This window comes from Caretta caretta, chromosome 7 (assembly GCF_965140235.1).
Source record: "Caretta caretta isolate rCarCar2 chromosome 7, rCarCar1.hap1, whole genome shotgun sequence".
In the NCBI taxonomy this organism is placed as follows: Eukaryota; Metazoa; Chordata; order Testudines; family Cheloniidae; genus Caretta; species Caretta caretta.
The window spans coordinates 94,950,137-94,968,219 of record NC_134212.1 but is presented as its reverse complement, the minus strand read 5'-3'; the positions used below and the strand labels follow the sequence as shown (position 1 = coordinate 94,968,219).

General features: G+C 39.8%; 1 protein-coding gene across 8 annotated transcripts in view; it reads right to left on the bottom strand.

The window, feature by feature from the left end:
* CPEB3 (cytoplasmic polyadenylation element binding protein 3) overlaps positions 1–18,083 on the bottom strand; it is a 187,528-nt gene that overhangs the window by 169,220 nt on the left and 225 nt on the right. For 5 of the 8 annotated variants that reach the window (XM_048855996.2, XM_075130966.1, XM_075130969.1 and 2 more), the window contains exons 1-2: positions 5,608–5,753; positions 4,488–5,383 (exon numbers count right to left, since the gene is read on the bottom strand). In XM_048855996.2, the coding sequence (XP_048711953.1) occupies positions 4,488–5,372 (885 nt within the window). In that variant the 5' untranslated portion in view covers positions 5,373–5,383; positions 5,608–5,753. Of the gene's footprint in view, positions 1–4,487; positions 5,384–5,607; positions 5,754–7,688; positions 8,010–18,083 lie in introns of those variants that run through there. The other 3 variants (XM_048855998.2, XM_048855995.2, XM_048855997.2) reach the window with 2 other exon arrangements.

The window sequence follows — 18,083 nt, the reverse complement described above, 5'->3', positions numbered from 1 at the left end:
CCTAAAATTCCCCAGAAGGACAGTGACCCCTGAATACTATGTGAGAGACATTTAAAATCTAAAAGAAAAGGAAAGGGATTTTTAATAGTTATTGCACTAATTAATGTTTCAGTTTTAACAAATGGGCTGTAGAAAATTGCATGGAATTCATTCCATATTGGAGATTTGGTAACATGAAAAATTTCTCAACAAGCACTCTCATTGCCACTCATCCATCATTTTCTGTATGATGACCTGTTTAAGTTACTGTAATACCAAGCAAGAAATACAATTACTGTACTAGGACTGTGAAATAACTAATTCATTACCGTATGAAAAAGGTTACATTTTAGCTGGTGTTCTCTTATTTGTAAGCTAGCAGAGTTTAGTTAGCAATAGTATTCTAGGGCTTGAAGACAAAATTATTTTATGCATCATTGTATTTCATGGATATATATTAAGAGCAATATAACGGTAGTTCAAAAAGCTACCAATATCTTAAAACGTGAAGTACCTTATACATTTAAAAAGATTGATAGCAGCCTCTTAGCTTCTTAAAGAGCAGTCCATTAATCAGCAGGTGGAAAAGTTATTATGCTAGAATTGTAACCATGATATAGTGTCTATTCCTTTGCCCTCCATTTCACTTTGGTAAGCAAAGACAGCACAACATATGGCAGAATATTTGCACCTATTAATGAGCTTCACTACTAAATACATATAAAAATGTTAATTTATTAATTTATAAATCCACTTTAATATTAAATATCAATTGCCAAAACTGAAGATATTTTCTAAATTTAGTTAACAAATTTGTATGGGTCCAATCCAATTCCTATTAAAAATCAGTGGGAAGACTCCCTATTGCCTCAACCTAACTAACCATTAATCCCCACGTAAATAATTATTGCAGTCTTTTTCTTCTAGCAGTAATCCACAACAGGCTTTTAAGGTGGTATTTTAAATCAAATATAAAAGCAGTAATACCCTGTTCACATTCTTTTAAATATATCACTAGTAGAAATCTCAGTAAAGCTGGATTTGATCAAAAACTGGGAAAACAATTAGATGCTTGTGTATGCGTGTACACACACACACACACACACAGAGCAGAAGCAAAATGTTATACATATATGTATTCAAAATGTAACTTGTAATTGTGTATTTTTACATGTATCAAAAGCACAATGAGGAAAGCAGCAGGGTCAGCAGAATATTTTGTATGCTGAAACTGCTCTACTTCTGAGAAATGACTCTTCCACTTGTTAAAATGATACTATTAAGTATTCTGACAATCATCTTCCTCTATTCCCTCATCAGCCTCTACCTCTTCGAATCCCTTCACTAAGATCCCCATGGACACTTTGTAGGCTCTATGTATCTGTCCTCACCCCACGTCTGCTCATCTTCTCTTATTCGCTCATCTTATTTTCTGTGTTTTACCCAGTCCTGTTTCAATTGTTCCTTTTGTTTACTTCTTCTGCTTTCAGCTTTCCACCTTTATTTTATTTATAACAATGCCCCTTATGGCAGGAACAGCCTTCCTTGACAAGTATACCTTCTCCTTCAAAGCATCTTTTACTTGCCTCTCAAAACTGGTCACAATTCAGATGTTGCCAGAACTCCTTTGACTTTTTAATCCTTCAGCTAGGTTGTCTGAATAAAACTGAGTTCCTCTGAGCAGTGACCTTGTTCATAATGTTTGTGAAGTGCAAGATACAGCAATGTGACTCAAATAAGTTGTTAGGCAAATATGGGTGTTTAAAACATTTATACATTCTATTATGTTTAATGTGTTATATGTCTACGGTTTAAAAAATTTCAACATGGGGAAATTAAATGAGATAGTAAAAGTAGTTAACTAATGCACTGTAATCAACAAAAAAAACCCCACCAAAGTAATTAAGGTTAACAGACTGATGAACCTGCCAGAATTATTTGATAGCGCTGATAAGCAAACCTTCATGTGCCAACACATTGCCCAACTTTTCTAAGACAAAAATACCAGGCAACAGATGTTAAAATAAACTGTCACTACACTGCAAAAAGGAAATTGAAATTTAATTAAACAAACAAACAAAAACCAGACAATTGTCTATATAATCCATATTACGGTTACAAGACTCCTTCTTCAGCAAATTCTGTGTAGTAATCATGAAACTACTCAGAGACAGGAATAATAATTGTTAATCCAGGGGACTGCCTCAAGCAAAACTCAAAATTTTGTGTTATAAAATGTCATTGTGACAACTAGAAAATTTTTTGAGGCTCATATTTCACCTGGCCATAAAAGTAGTCAGTCACTGGCACATATTTGTTTTTAGTTTAATAGACCACTAGCAGGTTAAAATTCATGTTGAAGAAAGCAAATTTTTCTGACCTATGTTACAAGACTTAGACTTTCAAAACTGAATTTTAAACATCTAATTAACTTTTCACTGCATATGTTGTCTTCTCCCTGTTTCTAAATGAGAAGCTAGTCAGTTTAATATATGGCATTTTCTAGGAATTTTCACTTTTGGTATTCCTGTACTAGCACAATATTGCTTATGTCTGGGTTGCAAATACTACAGAAGAATGTATTTTTATAGAAGACACTTCCCATTAGAATTAACTAAAACCACAGAAATAGTGCCATTGGTCTTAGATTTTGTAAAATCTTATTTTTAGAGAACTCAAATATGGGTACCAGTTTGGATACTTCTACTAGTCACCTTTAGGAATAGGTGAAAGCTAGCTAATGTCAATTAACCTTTTAAGTTGTTCAGAACATGGCGATGTAACAGCTTCAGCAGGGAAAAGAATGTCTCAAGAGTTGCTTATTCTTTGATGCTACAGAGAGAGTGACAGCAGCTCAATAAAACCTGTTCCTCCTCCACTGAGGGTAGCCAATAAGAAATTAGCAAGTCTCCCTGTAAACAGAATGAAGCAGCAAAATGAAGTCTCAAGGCTCACTTTAACATCCCTATTTGAATGGCAGAAAGTGCAAAGGAATGCATATTTCTTAGACTAGTAATAGCTGTTAAAGCTGATCAGCTTTTTTACTTATTTCCTACATTTCTAACACAAAATATCAAGCTAAACATCATTCCTATTACCAGTAATATGTTAGGTTTCAGAGTAGCAGCCGTGTTAGTCTGTATTCGCAAAGAGAAAAGGAGTACTTGTGGCACCTTAGAGACTAACCAATTTTTTGAGCATAAGCTTTCATGAGCTACAGCTCACTTCATCGGATGCATTCAGTGACTGTAGCTCACGAAAGCTTATGCTCAAACAAATTGGTTAGTCTCTAAGGTGCCACAAGTACTCCTTTTCTTTTTGAGTAATATGTTAAAGACTTAACACTTCGTAACTTCTGAGAAAGCCTCTCTAAAGCAAAAGCATACATACCACTTAATATTGCAAAACAGAAGCATTCCAGTTGACCTGAGACTGGAAATGATAACTGGCACAAAGGGGGATTCTTTTAGTCTCATACAGATGCACGTGAGTGCCCCTACCCTAATTTATTCCACTTTAAAAAGGTATTTAGCACCTAGACAAGCCTCACTCTTTAAAATTGCAAAGCTTCTATTTCCCTCAGTTTCGATTGTAATTTATCCGCCTTGTCATCTTACCAAACTGGTGAAGGACACTGCAGCTTTAAATATTTCAGAGCTATGTAGCTAGTAAATAGACTCCATTGCAATATGGCTCTGAAGGTCGTGTCCTATTGTCTCTTTTTCTCTGCAAATATACTGAACTGCATAACATGGTTTATTTTACAAAATAATAAATACTGCCCTACCATTTCTAAATCATGTCAATTTGATCAGAGAGCTCCTTATTAGAAAAAAACAGATACAGCACTCCTTCTGTACACACCTATGCTGCCTCTAGATGCATCAAAAACCTACACCCTGGATGCAACACTGGATTACACATTTAATAAGTTTCAACATTTGATTGTATACATTATGTAAATACAGTCCTTCTTAAACCACATCTCAACAATAAGTATTAACCTCTTTAATGGTGAAAAGTAATGAGCTGCATATCAGGTTCAGAAGCATCTTTGTTTAAAATTAGCCTTCTAGTTAGAAAGCTGAAACCTGCTATTATACACATTATTAGCCCCATATTCCTCACCATTTAAGGTCGTATAGGATTTTTGCAAATACTATACAAATTAAATACACACATTGATCATACACAGGAATGGAATATAAAGTCTATAGAAACTATGTTCCCTGAAAGCAACCAGCTTTCTAATGTTAAAATCCCTTGCATTAATTTAAAAAAGTTAAATTAGAAGAAAAATAGGGCTATTGTCCATACTCAAGATTTTGGATCTGCGTGTGCAATTTCTGAGAGCAGCCAGTGTGATTTCAGAAGAGGTAAAATACTCATAAGCTATGAGGAAGGTAAAAATGACATGTTGCCTTCTAGATGATATATTGGTGCAGAGTGCACCTTAAAACAAAACACTGAGATCTGTCACCAGTGCAAAAGGTGCATTAAGACATTACCTGAAAAGGCAACAGACTGTTGCCATTGTCGGTCCTGAAAGCATTGTCCTCCATCCAGGATTTGGGGGTTAAGGGTGGAGCCCGTGGGAACTTCGGAGGGGCAATGACATTGCTGGAGAAAGGTTTTTTGAGGGGTGAAATAGGATTGAGGGGGGAGGGCACCCCAACCCCCACTCCTACCCCAACCCCCACTCCAACTGCCCTTCGAGGGTCCCTGCCAGCTTGCAACCCACCCCAGGGGTTGGAAGGTGTACTCCAGGCTGCGTTTTGGTGGTTATTCCAGCTGGAGGAGGAAGAGGAAGAGGCAGAGGAGGAAGACGGTTTGCTGGTCATAATGGGCTGATGGCTGTAAGCAGCATTTCTCTGAGCAAAAGGTGCCTGATTGGGACTCACAGGTGACCTCCTTTGCTGCTGCTGTTGGGCTTGCTGCTGCTGATGGTGGTGGTGCTGAGTCTGAGCTAGGCCGATCTGGGGAGAGAAAGTGCCACCAAACACAGGGTTGACATGGTGAGGGAAATTCTGGAAAAGCATTGTGCCATTGACTGGGGTAATCCCTTGGAAAAAGCTATCATCCACTGCGTTTGTGGTCCCTGTAGACCAGGTGCTGCCGAAGGACGGAGACAAGGAGGTGCCGGGTGTAGGTTCCTGCTGAGGCTGGTGAAAACTCAAGCCAGGCAAGATGGGGGACTCCATCTGCATCTTCTCCTTGCTATTTTGGGCAGAAGTTGCTGTGCCGACACTAGTCACTGGGCTGCTGTCCTCCGGTTTAGACGTCTCTGAAGAGATTGGTGTAGAAGGGGTTTCTGCTGCGTTTGGATCTTGCTGCTGCTGCCGCTGCTGCTGGGGCTGGGCTTTGCTTTTGTCCATCAGTAAATCATCCTGCATGGTTTGTGCAGCTGAAACAGTGATGGGGGGTAGAGGGGAAAACACAAAGACAGGTTATTATTCTCATTCATACCACTCGCCGCACTGCTTTGGTATTTCGCTTGCTAAAATCCCGTGCCATTGCTAGTTGCAAGGCAAATTCGTAATTCCCCCTCCTCCCCCATTAAGCAGTATGCAATGTTTAATCAGTGTGATCGTACTAGATTGCCTTCAAATATATTTTAAGAGGCTTCACCCTTTCTGATGCCTTGATTCCTTTCAATCTAAATGAGAGATGTGCTTATAGGGCAGAGATATACAGCAATTTCGCCACGTCTCTTTTCTCTTACACCGGAACTCAGAGCTCTCACCCTGCAATGAGAAACTGATTCTGGTTCCTGTTTTTCCAAGCACCCTCCTCCTCCCCAGTTATTTGCATACGTCAATAAATACTGCTGCGTCCTTCAGCAAGGTTAAAAAGACACCAGCCTTTACTCTCCTCCACCCCCTTCCATACGAGGAGACCTTTAAAGGAGCAGGCTACCCATTTCCCTTAATTAACAAACAGGTTTTCAATTATTCCATTTAACAGGACAGAACATGCTCAGAACTTAAGCTGATAATGGAAGAGGTTCTTAGCTACACAATCATTTACTGGCCTTTTCTTTCTTGACAGTTTACTGTTTGGTCCGATACATAAGCATCAACTCTGATTGAAAAACAAAACAAGGTTATATGTGCCTCCGACGACCTTAAGATTTTTCACTTCAGGCTTATTCTCCATAAAACAGGGTTTTTGCATCCTAGGACAGTCCCTTCCTTGTGTATATCTGATATACTCACTACAGACAGGACTATATATGTGAAATCTATAGAATAGAATACTTTTCAGATCTCAGGCCAAAATTATAAGCAAATCTTGGAGATAGTATTTTAAATACTAAAATCTGTTACTTTCAAAACAAAATTAAAAAAGTGGGGCGAATCAAAACATTTAATTTATACAGGCACACATTTTAAAAACCACCTTTCTTCCATCTGAAAGGGACTGAATGATTAAAGATGCAATTTACAAGTCAATCACTAAATATAATCAAGTTCAAACGTTATGAAATTACATTTATGTGGGGGAGCAAGTCCTATACCTATTAGAAAGGTGGCACTTATAAAATACATCAGGCCAAGCAATACAAATGTTAACCTTATTTTAAAACTCAGTACCAGAGTAAGGTATATGCATTCGCTACTCCTCAACCTCTGCAAGAAACGATCAGAGCAACCACCCCCAAATTTCGCAGATGTATATACAATTAGAGGCAACACACACAAAAAGTTCGTGACGATATTTTAAATACGCCTATTAATTTAGGACTAATTTTAATCAAGTAGCCATGTTAATAAAAGTAGGCATCTCTGAACACCTAAGCACATTTTTTAATTGTTCTAACCATATGGCGTTTGTATTTCTAAAAATCACTTGACTTTTAGATTGCTATTTAACTGCCGCAAAATAACGTGATGCCAAATTAAACAGCTGGTTAGGAAGGGTGTCAAGGAGCGTGAAGACAAAGTTTAATTTCTTATATCAGCCGTTTTTACATGATCCATGTCTTTCGTTTAAGATTGCACTTTCCATCTGGTTCAAACTCTATATTTTATTCACACAATATATACGTACACACACTTTTGCTTTAGAGATAATGACAGGACAGGTTCTGCTACCCGTTCCCTTACACTTTCTGTTTATTCTCTATTCAAATAAGTAAATCCGACAATTATGACTTTAAACAGTCCATATAGTGAGACAGCATTAAGCCAAGTTCCTAGGAAGAAAGGAGTAAACTATTGCATCTGTATCACGCAGCTCTGCTGCTGCTGGTGGGGGTGCAGGAAACCTTTCGAGGCAATTTAAAGCCGTACTGCAGCAAGCCACAATATTCCAGGCTTCGTGTAGCTTTCCATTAGCTGAATTTCTATCAAAATCATCATTACTGTTAGAACTGCATACAATTGCTGGGGATTCCATAGGAGAAAGTGAAAACAGATAACATCTATAATCCTTCCTTGCTTTTTGAGGCACCCATTTAGAAAGTTATGTTTTACAAAAAACAATTGAAAGGTTAAAATCCTGCCTTCAATAAAGTGTACTTGATTCACTAACTCACCAAGTAATCGTACAGTGGCCACCCCACCAGTTGTTTCAGATGCATATCTTGACTTAGTTATTTGTATATTAACTTTATCCTGAGGATAGTAATCCACATCCGTTTTCCATTACTCCTTAAAAGGTTAAAATTTCAGCACAAATTCAACCCTCTTGTCAAGGTCAAGACCTACCTTTAATGAATGAAGCCAGTCTGAATGGAGAAACACTGGATAATAAATGACTTTGAAAGACGGGCCAACCAATGTCTAATGTTGGGCTAATATGCGGTGCCTCTTGATTATATGCTGGTATAAGTATTTGTGCAAATTTACAGTCCAGTACAGGAAATCTATATCCCCATAACAATACCAGCTCCGTTCGTATGCAGTAACCCAAGCAGTCAACGCAGAAATTCTTAGGAACAGTTAGCTTTGAGTGTTCTGTATTTAAATATCAATACAATGACAGTATTTATTTTCTTCTTTCGGGTTTGCTATATAACAAATAGGCGACCGCTCTGGCAAGAGCACTTTGACAACTGCAAGCTTATGGCGCATGCTCACCCACGGAACTATGGGGATTGAAGTATTTTCCACCTACGGCTATTGACTTCTGCATGTTGGGAGAACTACAGTACTGAAAGGAGGCGAGATCAAATACATCCATTCCCCAGGGGGAAGTGGTTGCAACCCGGATTACATTTAATATTAATGCAGCCCCAAATCATTAGCTTTCAGAAGAAAAACTGGTGGGATACATTGATCTGAAAATCGAGATTACAATAAAAGCCTCCAGCAGTCTGACAGATGTATACATCAAGATAAAACCGATCAAATATAGCTACCCAAAATAATAAATTAAATGCTAGTCACTAGCTAATTAATTAAACTTCTCGTGCAAAATCACAACCTGACTTCCACTATGAAGAGGTAAGACACTACTTTTTAATATTAGTTACAATATTTCTTAGCTGAAGTAAATGTTTTATATTGCAGTCACAATATTCTTGTTAAAATGTAGTCTTACATCTGGGTATAAGGTAACAGGTTTTATGTGAGATTTTAAAAGTCAATTAAGATCAACATCTACATATTATGGTTACTTGTGCTATATAAATGCCCAAGGTAGATTCTCATATGAGAAAGTCAACACTGAGTTTATGTTACTAGACAGCATATCCTATCAATGCAAACTACAAAAAAAAAAAAAAGGGGGGGGGTAAACAAGCAGTTAAGTAATTTAACACTCCATCTGCACATCAGTCAGCAGTTCCTCCTCCAAGACCTCCCTTCTACCACCCACATCTCTCCAGCTCCTCTTCAGAGATCAATATGCATCCTCAAACCAAATTAATTGGTTATATGTTCCAGTGTTTGGATTATTAATAGAAGGCTGTTGTTACTTTCATAAATTACATTCTGTGTAGTTCTGTATGTTGTATTCGTGTATAATTGAGATGTGTCAGATTGGAAATGTTGGCCACAATATATTTTCCTATAGTGTCAGGAAAAGTTATATATATTAACATGTGATCAATGTTAATAATGAGTTTTCATTACAAAATTTAAATCTGGATTGTGTGAACATTAGTGCGTGAGGCTGCACATTGGTTGTTCAACAGAGGCTGGAGATATATGAGCAATAGTTGGAAGAGAGACAGTTGAAGCTAAGAAGGAGAAATGAGTGGAATTGTAGCTGAATTGTCAAGTGACTTAACTGTTTATTTCTTCGCTTTTTACAGTTTGAATTGGTGGGCTATGCAGTCTAAGAACTAAGTCAAAGCTGTAATGACCAGATTCTCAGCATCCTTTCCTAGACTCTTTGCTGCCACTCTGATTGCACAAATGGGCCAGGAAGCTGCTTTAATAGGGCATCTGAGGATTCTTTTGAACAGGGAATCTGACTAGCATAGAACTGGTTATACTGAATCTATGCCACTCCCTTATGCCACCCTACTATAAAATGGACAGGGTGCCAGGGCAGAAAAGGGTATGGCTGGACCAGTGTTACTGCCTCTAAGGGGGCTGTTCCAAGACAACTCAAGCAAGAGCAAACTCGAGGGTGGTTTAACTTGCACTGGGAGCTAAAATGGCTCCCTGCAACCTTGAGGACTGAGGGAGCAGAGCCCTGACCCACCTGACTGGGCCAAAACTTTTTTTGTCTCAATTTCCAAGCTTTTAAAATAATTATATACACTGCTGCTATTCCCACAGATAGCAATTGGGATTTATCTGTATTACCCTTTGTAGCTCCCTGAATATCAGCAACAACTGCAATACATTATCTACCAATACACTTTCTTCTCCATCAGATTCCTGGAGAGCTGCACTCCAGTCCTCTCATATCCTCTGATGGCCCCATCAGCCCCTTACTGTCATCCCATCCACTGCCTGCATCCCACCAAATCCTCATGACAATAAAAGTTCAGAAGTGTGAAGTTCACTACATTTTGAACTCTTCAGGTGAAAGCCATCACTGCAGCTTCTAGCTCATGGAAATGTTCCTAAATTGAAATAACTGATGTAATCTTCTCCAGTAGCCATGGAATGCTGTATTAGATATTTCGTAAGGATTCTCATTCAAAGTCTGATGTCAGACAGCCCAGTCAACATACGTATGACCTGAAAGTGACAGCAAGTGTGTCACTGACTGCCTAATACGGGATAGTTCTATTCTGGTCTATTGATCAGTGGCTGAATTGCTGTTCCATTCTGAAGGGGCAGCAGCCTAAACCCATTCAGGTATCCTTGATGACAGCTTCACTCTGCAAGTCAGCCAAGAAGATGGAGGAGGAGGGTCCAGGCATCCTGAATATTATCTATGTCCCCTTCCCAAATACAGTAATCAGGAAAAGTGGGGAAAGCGCACCATAATAAGAAGACAGAATCTGGGTGCTGAAGGTCCTTCTCCTAATAAAAGGATCATTGGGGCGAAAAAATAAAGCTTTCTCCTACTAGTACTCTTTGGCAATTGGGAATAGGGAGGTCAGTTTAGAACTGCCCTATCAAAACCATCAGCGGTTCAATTAATCAGGTATCTGGCACTGGCTCATGTCAAATGATTCAAAGAAAGGTGTAACCCCAACAACTGGACATAATTTTGCAATATTTTATTATGAGAAAAGTGCCTTCTTGGTCTCAGTCAGTTGTAGCTCACGAAAGCTCATGCTCAAATAAACTGGTTAGTCTCTAAGGTGCCACAAGTACTCCTTTTCTTTTTGCGAATACAGACTAACACGGCTGTTACTCTGAAACCAGTTTATACCTTGTACTTCATGCAGTTTATTCCCACATTTGTAATTTGATCCTAGCTTATGTATCTACAGATACTATTCTTATTTATATACAAAGGCATTTTTAGCTTACTAAAGCTAGTAGAAATTTAATATTATATTATGGGGCACTGAGTTTCATTGAATAGAAAAATCTAAATTAAAAATAAATTTAAAATTAATCTGGTGCCATATGTCTTAATTATGGGACAAAGTATGTATGAATGACTGAATGACCTCCTCTGTCAGGTGTTATTTTAAATACTACTTATGCTGAATTATCTCCCCTTTGTCAATATTAAAGTGTAACTGCTTTCATATTTCCCAGTTACTTACCTGTGTTAGATCTCTCAAATTTCTTGATTCTTCCTACTTTTGACTAAACAAAATGATTCCACTAGAAAATGGTCACTTTGCTATTCAGCCCCTCTTCTGGATCCTTATTAGAAGTTATACTGGTCACTATTCATTACTGATCCCTAGATATTCCCTTATTAACTAACAGAAGTACTTTATCAAAATGTCTTTTTAAAGTCAAAATAAGTTTGTTACAAAGTGATTTAATTTTCTACTACAATCCCCTCACCCAACACCAGAACACCTTCCCGTCCGATTCCCTATGGCAGAGCACTCCTGGACCTGCTATGCCCAGTGCCGCCCCCCAACCATGCCACAAATGCACAGCTCCCTGCACACCATCACCCTGGCCCAGGACCCTCTGCCCACAGCCCCACCACAGGTGCCCAGCACCCCACACAGAACCCCCACTCCCTAGTGCCCCAACACACAGATCTTCCCTACCCCCTCAAACCCGAGCACCCACCCCCCAGACTCCCAAGAGACCCACTCCCCCATGCCCTGCTTTCTGGCCACACTCACCAGCTCTGCTGGGAGGCGACTGTCTGCTGGGCTGAGCCGGCAGTGCAGCCAGGGCTGGTCCAGGGGTGGAAAATCACTCTGGCCCCTCGGAAGTGATGCAATCAGCCAGGCCAGAACCTGCCCCTGCTGGGCTCCCTCAGGACCCACTTGTCTGGAGGGGCCCAGCCAAGCCCCTGCTCCACCCTTTCCCGCAACTGGCCAAAACTGGCCAGGTTTCTGCACCAGTTCCAGGCGGCTCAGCTCCAGAGAGACAGGTGGGGCCCCACAGGTGACGGGAAGCAGAGACTGCCCGGAGCCGGAGATGCATTGGGGTCCAGCCAGGGGGCAGAGATGCTGGTGGGCGGGGCCAGCGGGAGAGGAGCCCCCGGCTGGCCAGTGAGCAGGCTGAGAGGAGCCAGCGGTGCGTGGTGGGGAGTGAGCCAGCAGTATCTCAGGGCACAATGCAAGCTGAGCAGGCCGGGACTCCTTCTGAGCATGGGCCCAGCTCCATGGCACCACTGTAAACCTGGTACTGGGCAGAGGAGTATGGAGGAAACGCGAGTGTGGGTAGCTGACTATCCTGTCTTGTTAGGGAGGGAGATATGGGAAGCTGTTATTGTAACCTCCTCTGTCAGGGAAAGGAGAAGGCAAGTTCTTACTTTGCAGTGAACATGGAAACTGCATTTTTGTATGTATTTGAGATTGAAGTTGGACCCAGGTTGATAACACACAAATTGGGGATGGGAGCTTCCTCGTAAAAGACGTGGTGGTGGTGGTGAAATTAGACAACAGACAAAACCCACAATTTTTAAATATTATATTTTGGGTTCTGCCTCATGATTTTCGAATACTTGGGTTTTGCAATGCAGTGATATACACACTGCCAAGTGTTGTGCATCTCAGAATGCAGGCTTTAGGCAGCCTTGTCACATCTGCCCACATCTCAAGTGACAGTACAAGGTAGAACCCTTCCTCAAAGACTTCAGCTGAGACTGGGAATCAGGTGATCATGGATTCTGGTTTCACCTTTTCTTCTGAGTGCTGTTCACAAGCCTTACTACTATGATGACCTCATATCTCTACCCTAAAAGCTAGGCAACTAATAGTTCCCTAATTTTTCAAATAAGGTAATTGAGAAGTTGCACAAATCACATCAAGACTGAGTTGCGAACCCAGGTCTCAGGTCTTGTTCTGCTGCCTTTCTGAAGGAATGAATCAAATTTATGTACTTGACTAACTGGTCTGTAACCATTGCTCTAACCACTAGACCACATACGGCTCCCAGATCATGATGCGAACCCAGGAATTCTAATACCCAGCATTCCTCTACAGTCTCACAAATATTTGTTAAACTAATTGACAGCAAGCTTCGTTCTTGAAGGTGTAACATTTGAATTACTAGGGTACTGAATGCTATCTAAGGATATTGCTACGGAACTATGGTCTTATCTGTAGGTCACCATTTTTAATTTAGCTCTGCTCTGCTCCCTGTTAAAAGTTGTTCCCATGTAACTGATATTTTGGCGACCTCCTAAAATTTTTTTTTTTTTTTTTTGCTAAAAGCTTGTTTTCAATAAATCTGAATTTTGGACCAAATTTGAGTCGTCATTGCTCCTTCCATTATTCCTCTTTCAAATAAAACTTAAGGTGTTTACAGCCATGATTTACCCCTATTGAAGTTCTGCTATGTCATCATGTTTTGTCTCTATAATATTATACCATTCTCAGATATTATACTGACTTCATTATGGATGTGTTGTTAACAGAGCCATCATTAAGGTTATACTGAGCTTTTTCAAGTGGAGTTTTAATTATTGTATTAGGTATAATGACAAGTAAATGTGTTTAGTATTTTAGGAGTTAAAAATTACTCCTTTCTGAAATGTAAAAAAATCTTAATGTTTTGCACTCCTTATTCATGGCTTTGCTTTTACATTTAAATCTGTAGGTAAACAGAGTTAAACAAAATTTCAAGCATAGATAATTTATTTTCCAATAAAAAGTTATGATAATTATTTTTCGAAACAGCTTTTGTTAATGTTAGAAAAGGCAAGAGAGAAAATATTTATGAAAACAATTGGGAGGCAGCCCATATAGACCCTCAACTCTGGAAAGCTCTGAAGAATATGAAGTAATCTTTACCCTATTCAGCTCCTTGACATGTTGAATATATGCAAGGAAACCTGCTCTGAACTGAGTCAATGAAGTGTAACATTTTAAACACATAAAATGCTCTACGGATTTAGACTCCAATTCTGCAAATGCATCTGCCAAGGCAGACACTTGTTCCCATTCAGAGATCCACTGAAGTCAATGACCTCCGTGCAAGTGCAGAAGTCCAAACACATAGATACATTTGCAAGATCAGGGGCTATGCTATGAGCAGTTTTTCTTGTATGTCCTCCCAAACTTGGCTGAGATATAAGACAGTTTACCTATCCTCTGCCCATTTATTGAAGCAGATTATTGTAAAAATTCATGTCAGATGCTTGGAAAGAGCTATAGAGAAATATATTAATCTGGTGCAGAGTTTTTTTTACATGAACCCCTTGGAGCCTGGCATTGCAGAAAACTATGCACTCAAGTAATTTCCTATGCCAAATAATTAAAAAACTTTCAAGACTGCTAATGTTTTCTTCTTTTTTTAAAAAAAAAAAAAGCAAGGATATTCTCCCATTAAAATGTGTTAACTTTAAGTTCAGACAACTGACATAATATAAAACTCTTATGAAAAACACAACTACGTTACCATTAAATAAATATTTAAAAGAGATTAGTAAAGACAATTTATATAAATATTCTGTTCTTACTGTTCACACATACCATTCACTGAAATACTGACATGTGCAAGTTCCTTCCAACCTTAAATCTGACACACAAAATATGCTTGCAGACTTTCAATATATACATCACAAATTAAATTTTATATATTCAAATATATACACAGAAAGAGAGAGAGAGAGAGGTGGTATGTATATTGAATGGCATATAATATAGAAAGCTCGTGAGGAAGGTGTTGCTATTTTTCAAAGAGGTAAAAAAGGAAAGAGGGAAAACTATAACACTAGAAAGTTGTATTGCCTTAACTATAATATATAGCTATAAATTAACTTCACATCATATAATCCCCCAAGCGTGGATGAAGTTATATTGGTATAAAAGTGCTTTATACCATTATAGCTATTCCCATACAGGAAGGTGAATAAGCTATATCAGTACAAGGTACCTTTACACCAGTGTAACTACATATGCATTAGGGCTTGTACCGTTTAAAAAAAAAAAATCACATCCCTAAAACAATTGTTCCTTCACAGGCTTTATAATCTATTAATACCTTGCTCTTTGATAAAGATTTTCGTAGCCAGAATGACATTTACAACGATTACCACCAGACAAAAACAAAAACAAAACCCACATCATTACTCCCATCAGAATTTCCTATATCCAGGAAGGGAAAAGAGTCAAAGACTCCACAAAGTCCACTAGGACCTTTGCTATGCCATTCAATCTCTAGAGAGATAGATGCTAGTACAAAATCATAACAGAACTTTTTGGTAAGTGAAATTTTGTTTATTTATCCTCTTGTTTGATCATACTTTTGTAACAGATATCTAATATGTGTAAGCTTGGTGAGAAAGTGATAAGACAACTGTTCTGATCTCTTCTATAAATATTGATAGCTACTTTAGATTCCATAGTGAATTTACTGGAAGAAAAGACGTAACCTAAGATTCAGTAAGGTTCATACAAAACCTTCAGATAAAAGGGGGCCTCAGGCTTAGAGAAACTTATTTAAGGTGTTTGCTGACAAATATAAACGGACCATAGTACAGGCAGTTGGTGGTAACCCAAAGATCTCCTTTTTACATAAAATAAATGTGTTTAGTTTGGGAGACACCAAAGAATCAGCTTATCGACCCTTCTCAAAAAGGCCTGTTCTGTGCACTGTGAAGTGATCAATGCGGACAGAAGCTAGTTACATTAATGTGTGGGCCTTGCAAAATTGTTTTCAGACTTACCCTACTAGGCTAGCTTTATGGACTAGATTAACAAGGCAGTGGCTGGTAGGACTGATGTGGAAACACTTTTTATGTATGTCATTTCAGTAATATTTTATTGACATTAACAGAGCAGTGCGGGAAAACTTGGCCCCTGAGCCTGTAAACATTTAAATACATGTGTAACTTTATTAGTGAAACATGTCCACTGAAGTTAAAAAGACAAGTGACATGAGTAAAGTTATGCAAGTACTTTAAATGTTTGCAGGATCATAGCCTTAAACAATATCTATAGGTACTACAGCTAGCACTTTAATATTTTAAAATTAATTCAAATTAATATTAATTGTTAATTTAACTTCTAGTTCTGTGGTAATAACACTTCCTAAATTTAATGAGATAATACAACGGATAGTGTGTTGGCCGTTGACCTGCATCCTAGCATCCTTAGCTAAATTTGTAGGAGACAGAGCTATGTAAATATTATATAAAGAAGCCCACAATATGAAAGAACTTATGATATGGCTAGGATGCTGCTCAGGAGCTTTTATCTTTATCTCTAATTTATGTATTAGTTAAAAACTTTAGGCTTACTAAAACTGTTATGTTCTTAGAGTTTGTGATAAGCATAATAAAAGATTAAATAAAATTCACGATCCCTCCTCCCTCCAGCCGTGCAGTGTACAATTCCTACCAAGAACTTGCCATTTTGCCTCAATCTCCCAGAAGTGCCTGCACTGTGGTGTAGTTGTACATTTGCAGTTTTAGAAGTGCTTTGGTAAAATATTAAGCCACTACAACCCAGAGGTGCCGACTTCTGCTCCCGCCCATGGGTGCTTGACCCCCCCGTGCCTTCAGCCCTGCCCCGACTCCACTCCTGCCCCGCCCCCATTCCAACTCCTTCCCCAAAGTTGCTGCCCCCTCCCTGCCCCTATTCCAACTCCTTCCCCAAATCCCCGCCCCGGCCCCACCTCTTCCCCACCTCCTCCCCTGAGCACATCACATTCTCGCTTCTCCCCCTCCCGCCAATTGGCGGCAGCAAGGTGGGAAGTGCTAGGAGGTAGGCGGAGGAGCAGGGACATGGTGCGCCCAGGGGAGGAGGTGAGGCACGGGGGAGCTTGGCTGCCAGTGGGTGCAGACCACCCACTAATTTTTCCCCATGGGTGGATCCCGCCCCAGAGCACCCAAGGACTCGGTGCCTATGCTACACCCTATTACTGTATATTATAGCCACAAAACAACAAGACAATCATACGGACCAGCTACCAATCACTGTTGGTCATTCCTTGTCTAACAAGACTAGGTTGCAGGGATACTCTCTATAGGTATTCTAAGGGTGAGAACACCTCAAACTGCTCTTTATTAACCACCTCTGACAAACATCATGGAAAGTATGACATCAACCCTTCCCTGGCCAAAGTAGGGTGATCAGATAGCAAGTGTGAAAAATCATGACCCTTTCTTTTTCAGGGGGTAGGGCAATAGGTTGCTTATATAAGACAAAACCCTTAATATCAGGATGTGTGGTCACCCTAAGCCAAAGTGACACAATGTAGGATCTTCGTACATCAGTACAGAAGTGAGAGTTGAGAGTGAAGGACAGTAAGGAAGGAAGAATGGAGAGATTTGGTAGACGTAGAGATGGCATCACAGCTTCATCTAGAGAAATATGTACATTACGTTACACGAGGATGACTTTTTAGAAAGGAGTTATTTTTTCTCCATGAGAAAGTGTACCTACAAGCTAAAACAAGAAAATTCACACAATTCCCATTTTTCTTTTGGGCATCTCCCTTGTGCCTCATAGTACAGCTAGGGGAGGTGAGTTTTGCTGCAAAAGCTCCACTTCACTTATTTACTTAGGGATATCCTTAATGAGGACTTTTAAGTGCAAGGCTTTACTGAAGTATGAGGGGACATTAACAAAGGGTGCATGTGTTTATTTGTTTTTGGCAATAACCCCCCGTAAGGAAACAAGGATTTAGTAATTTCACTTGAATCATGTCAATTACCACCCACCTCAACAGATTGTTATACTAAAAGTCAGGTACTCAGCACGAATCCCTTTCTCGCTTACTCATGATTTACCAGAGACCCCTTTCTTCTGAAAGGGGATCTCACGGGGGGGCAAAAGCCGCTTTGGAGGTCAAGACACTAAATAGCAGCCCCTGTTTATGTCACACTGGGGGCGGAGAGGACACTCCTGTGTCCCCAGTGTCCTGGGGAAGGGGAGACAGGGCGGGGCTACAGGTTTACAATAAAGTACTTGGGGGAGGGTATAACTACTCCCCACAGTGGCCCCACGCTGCCCTGGAGCGTGATACACGGGCCCTACGAGGGGACTGGGACAGAGCAGCCACTTTACTAGGAGGGGGGAGAGTGAAAGGCTCTTTTCCCCCTCCCCGCTTACAGGGCCTCAGGGAAGGGAGGAGGGAGGCGCTAGCAAGAGAGCGGCCCCG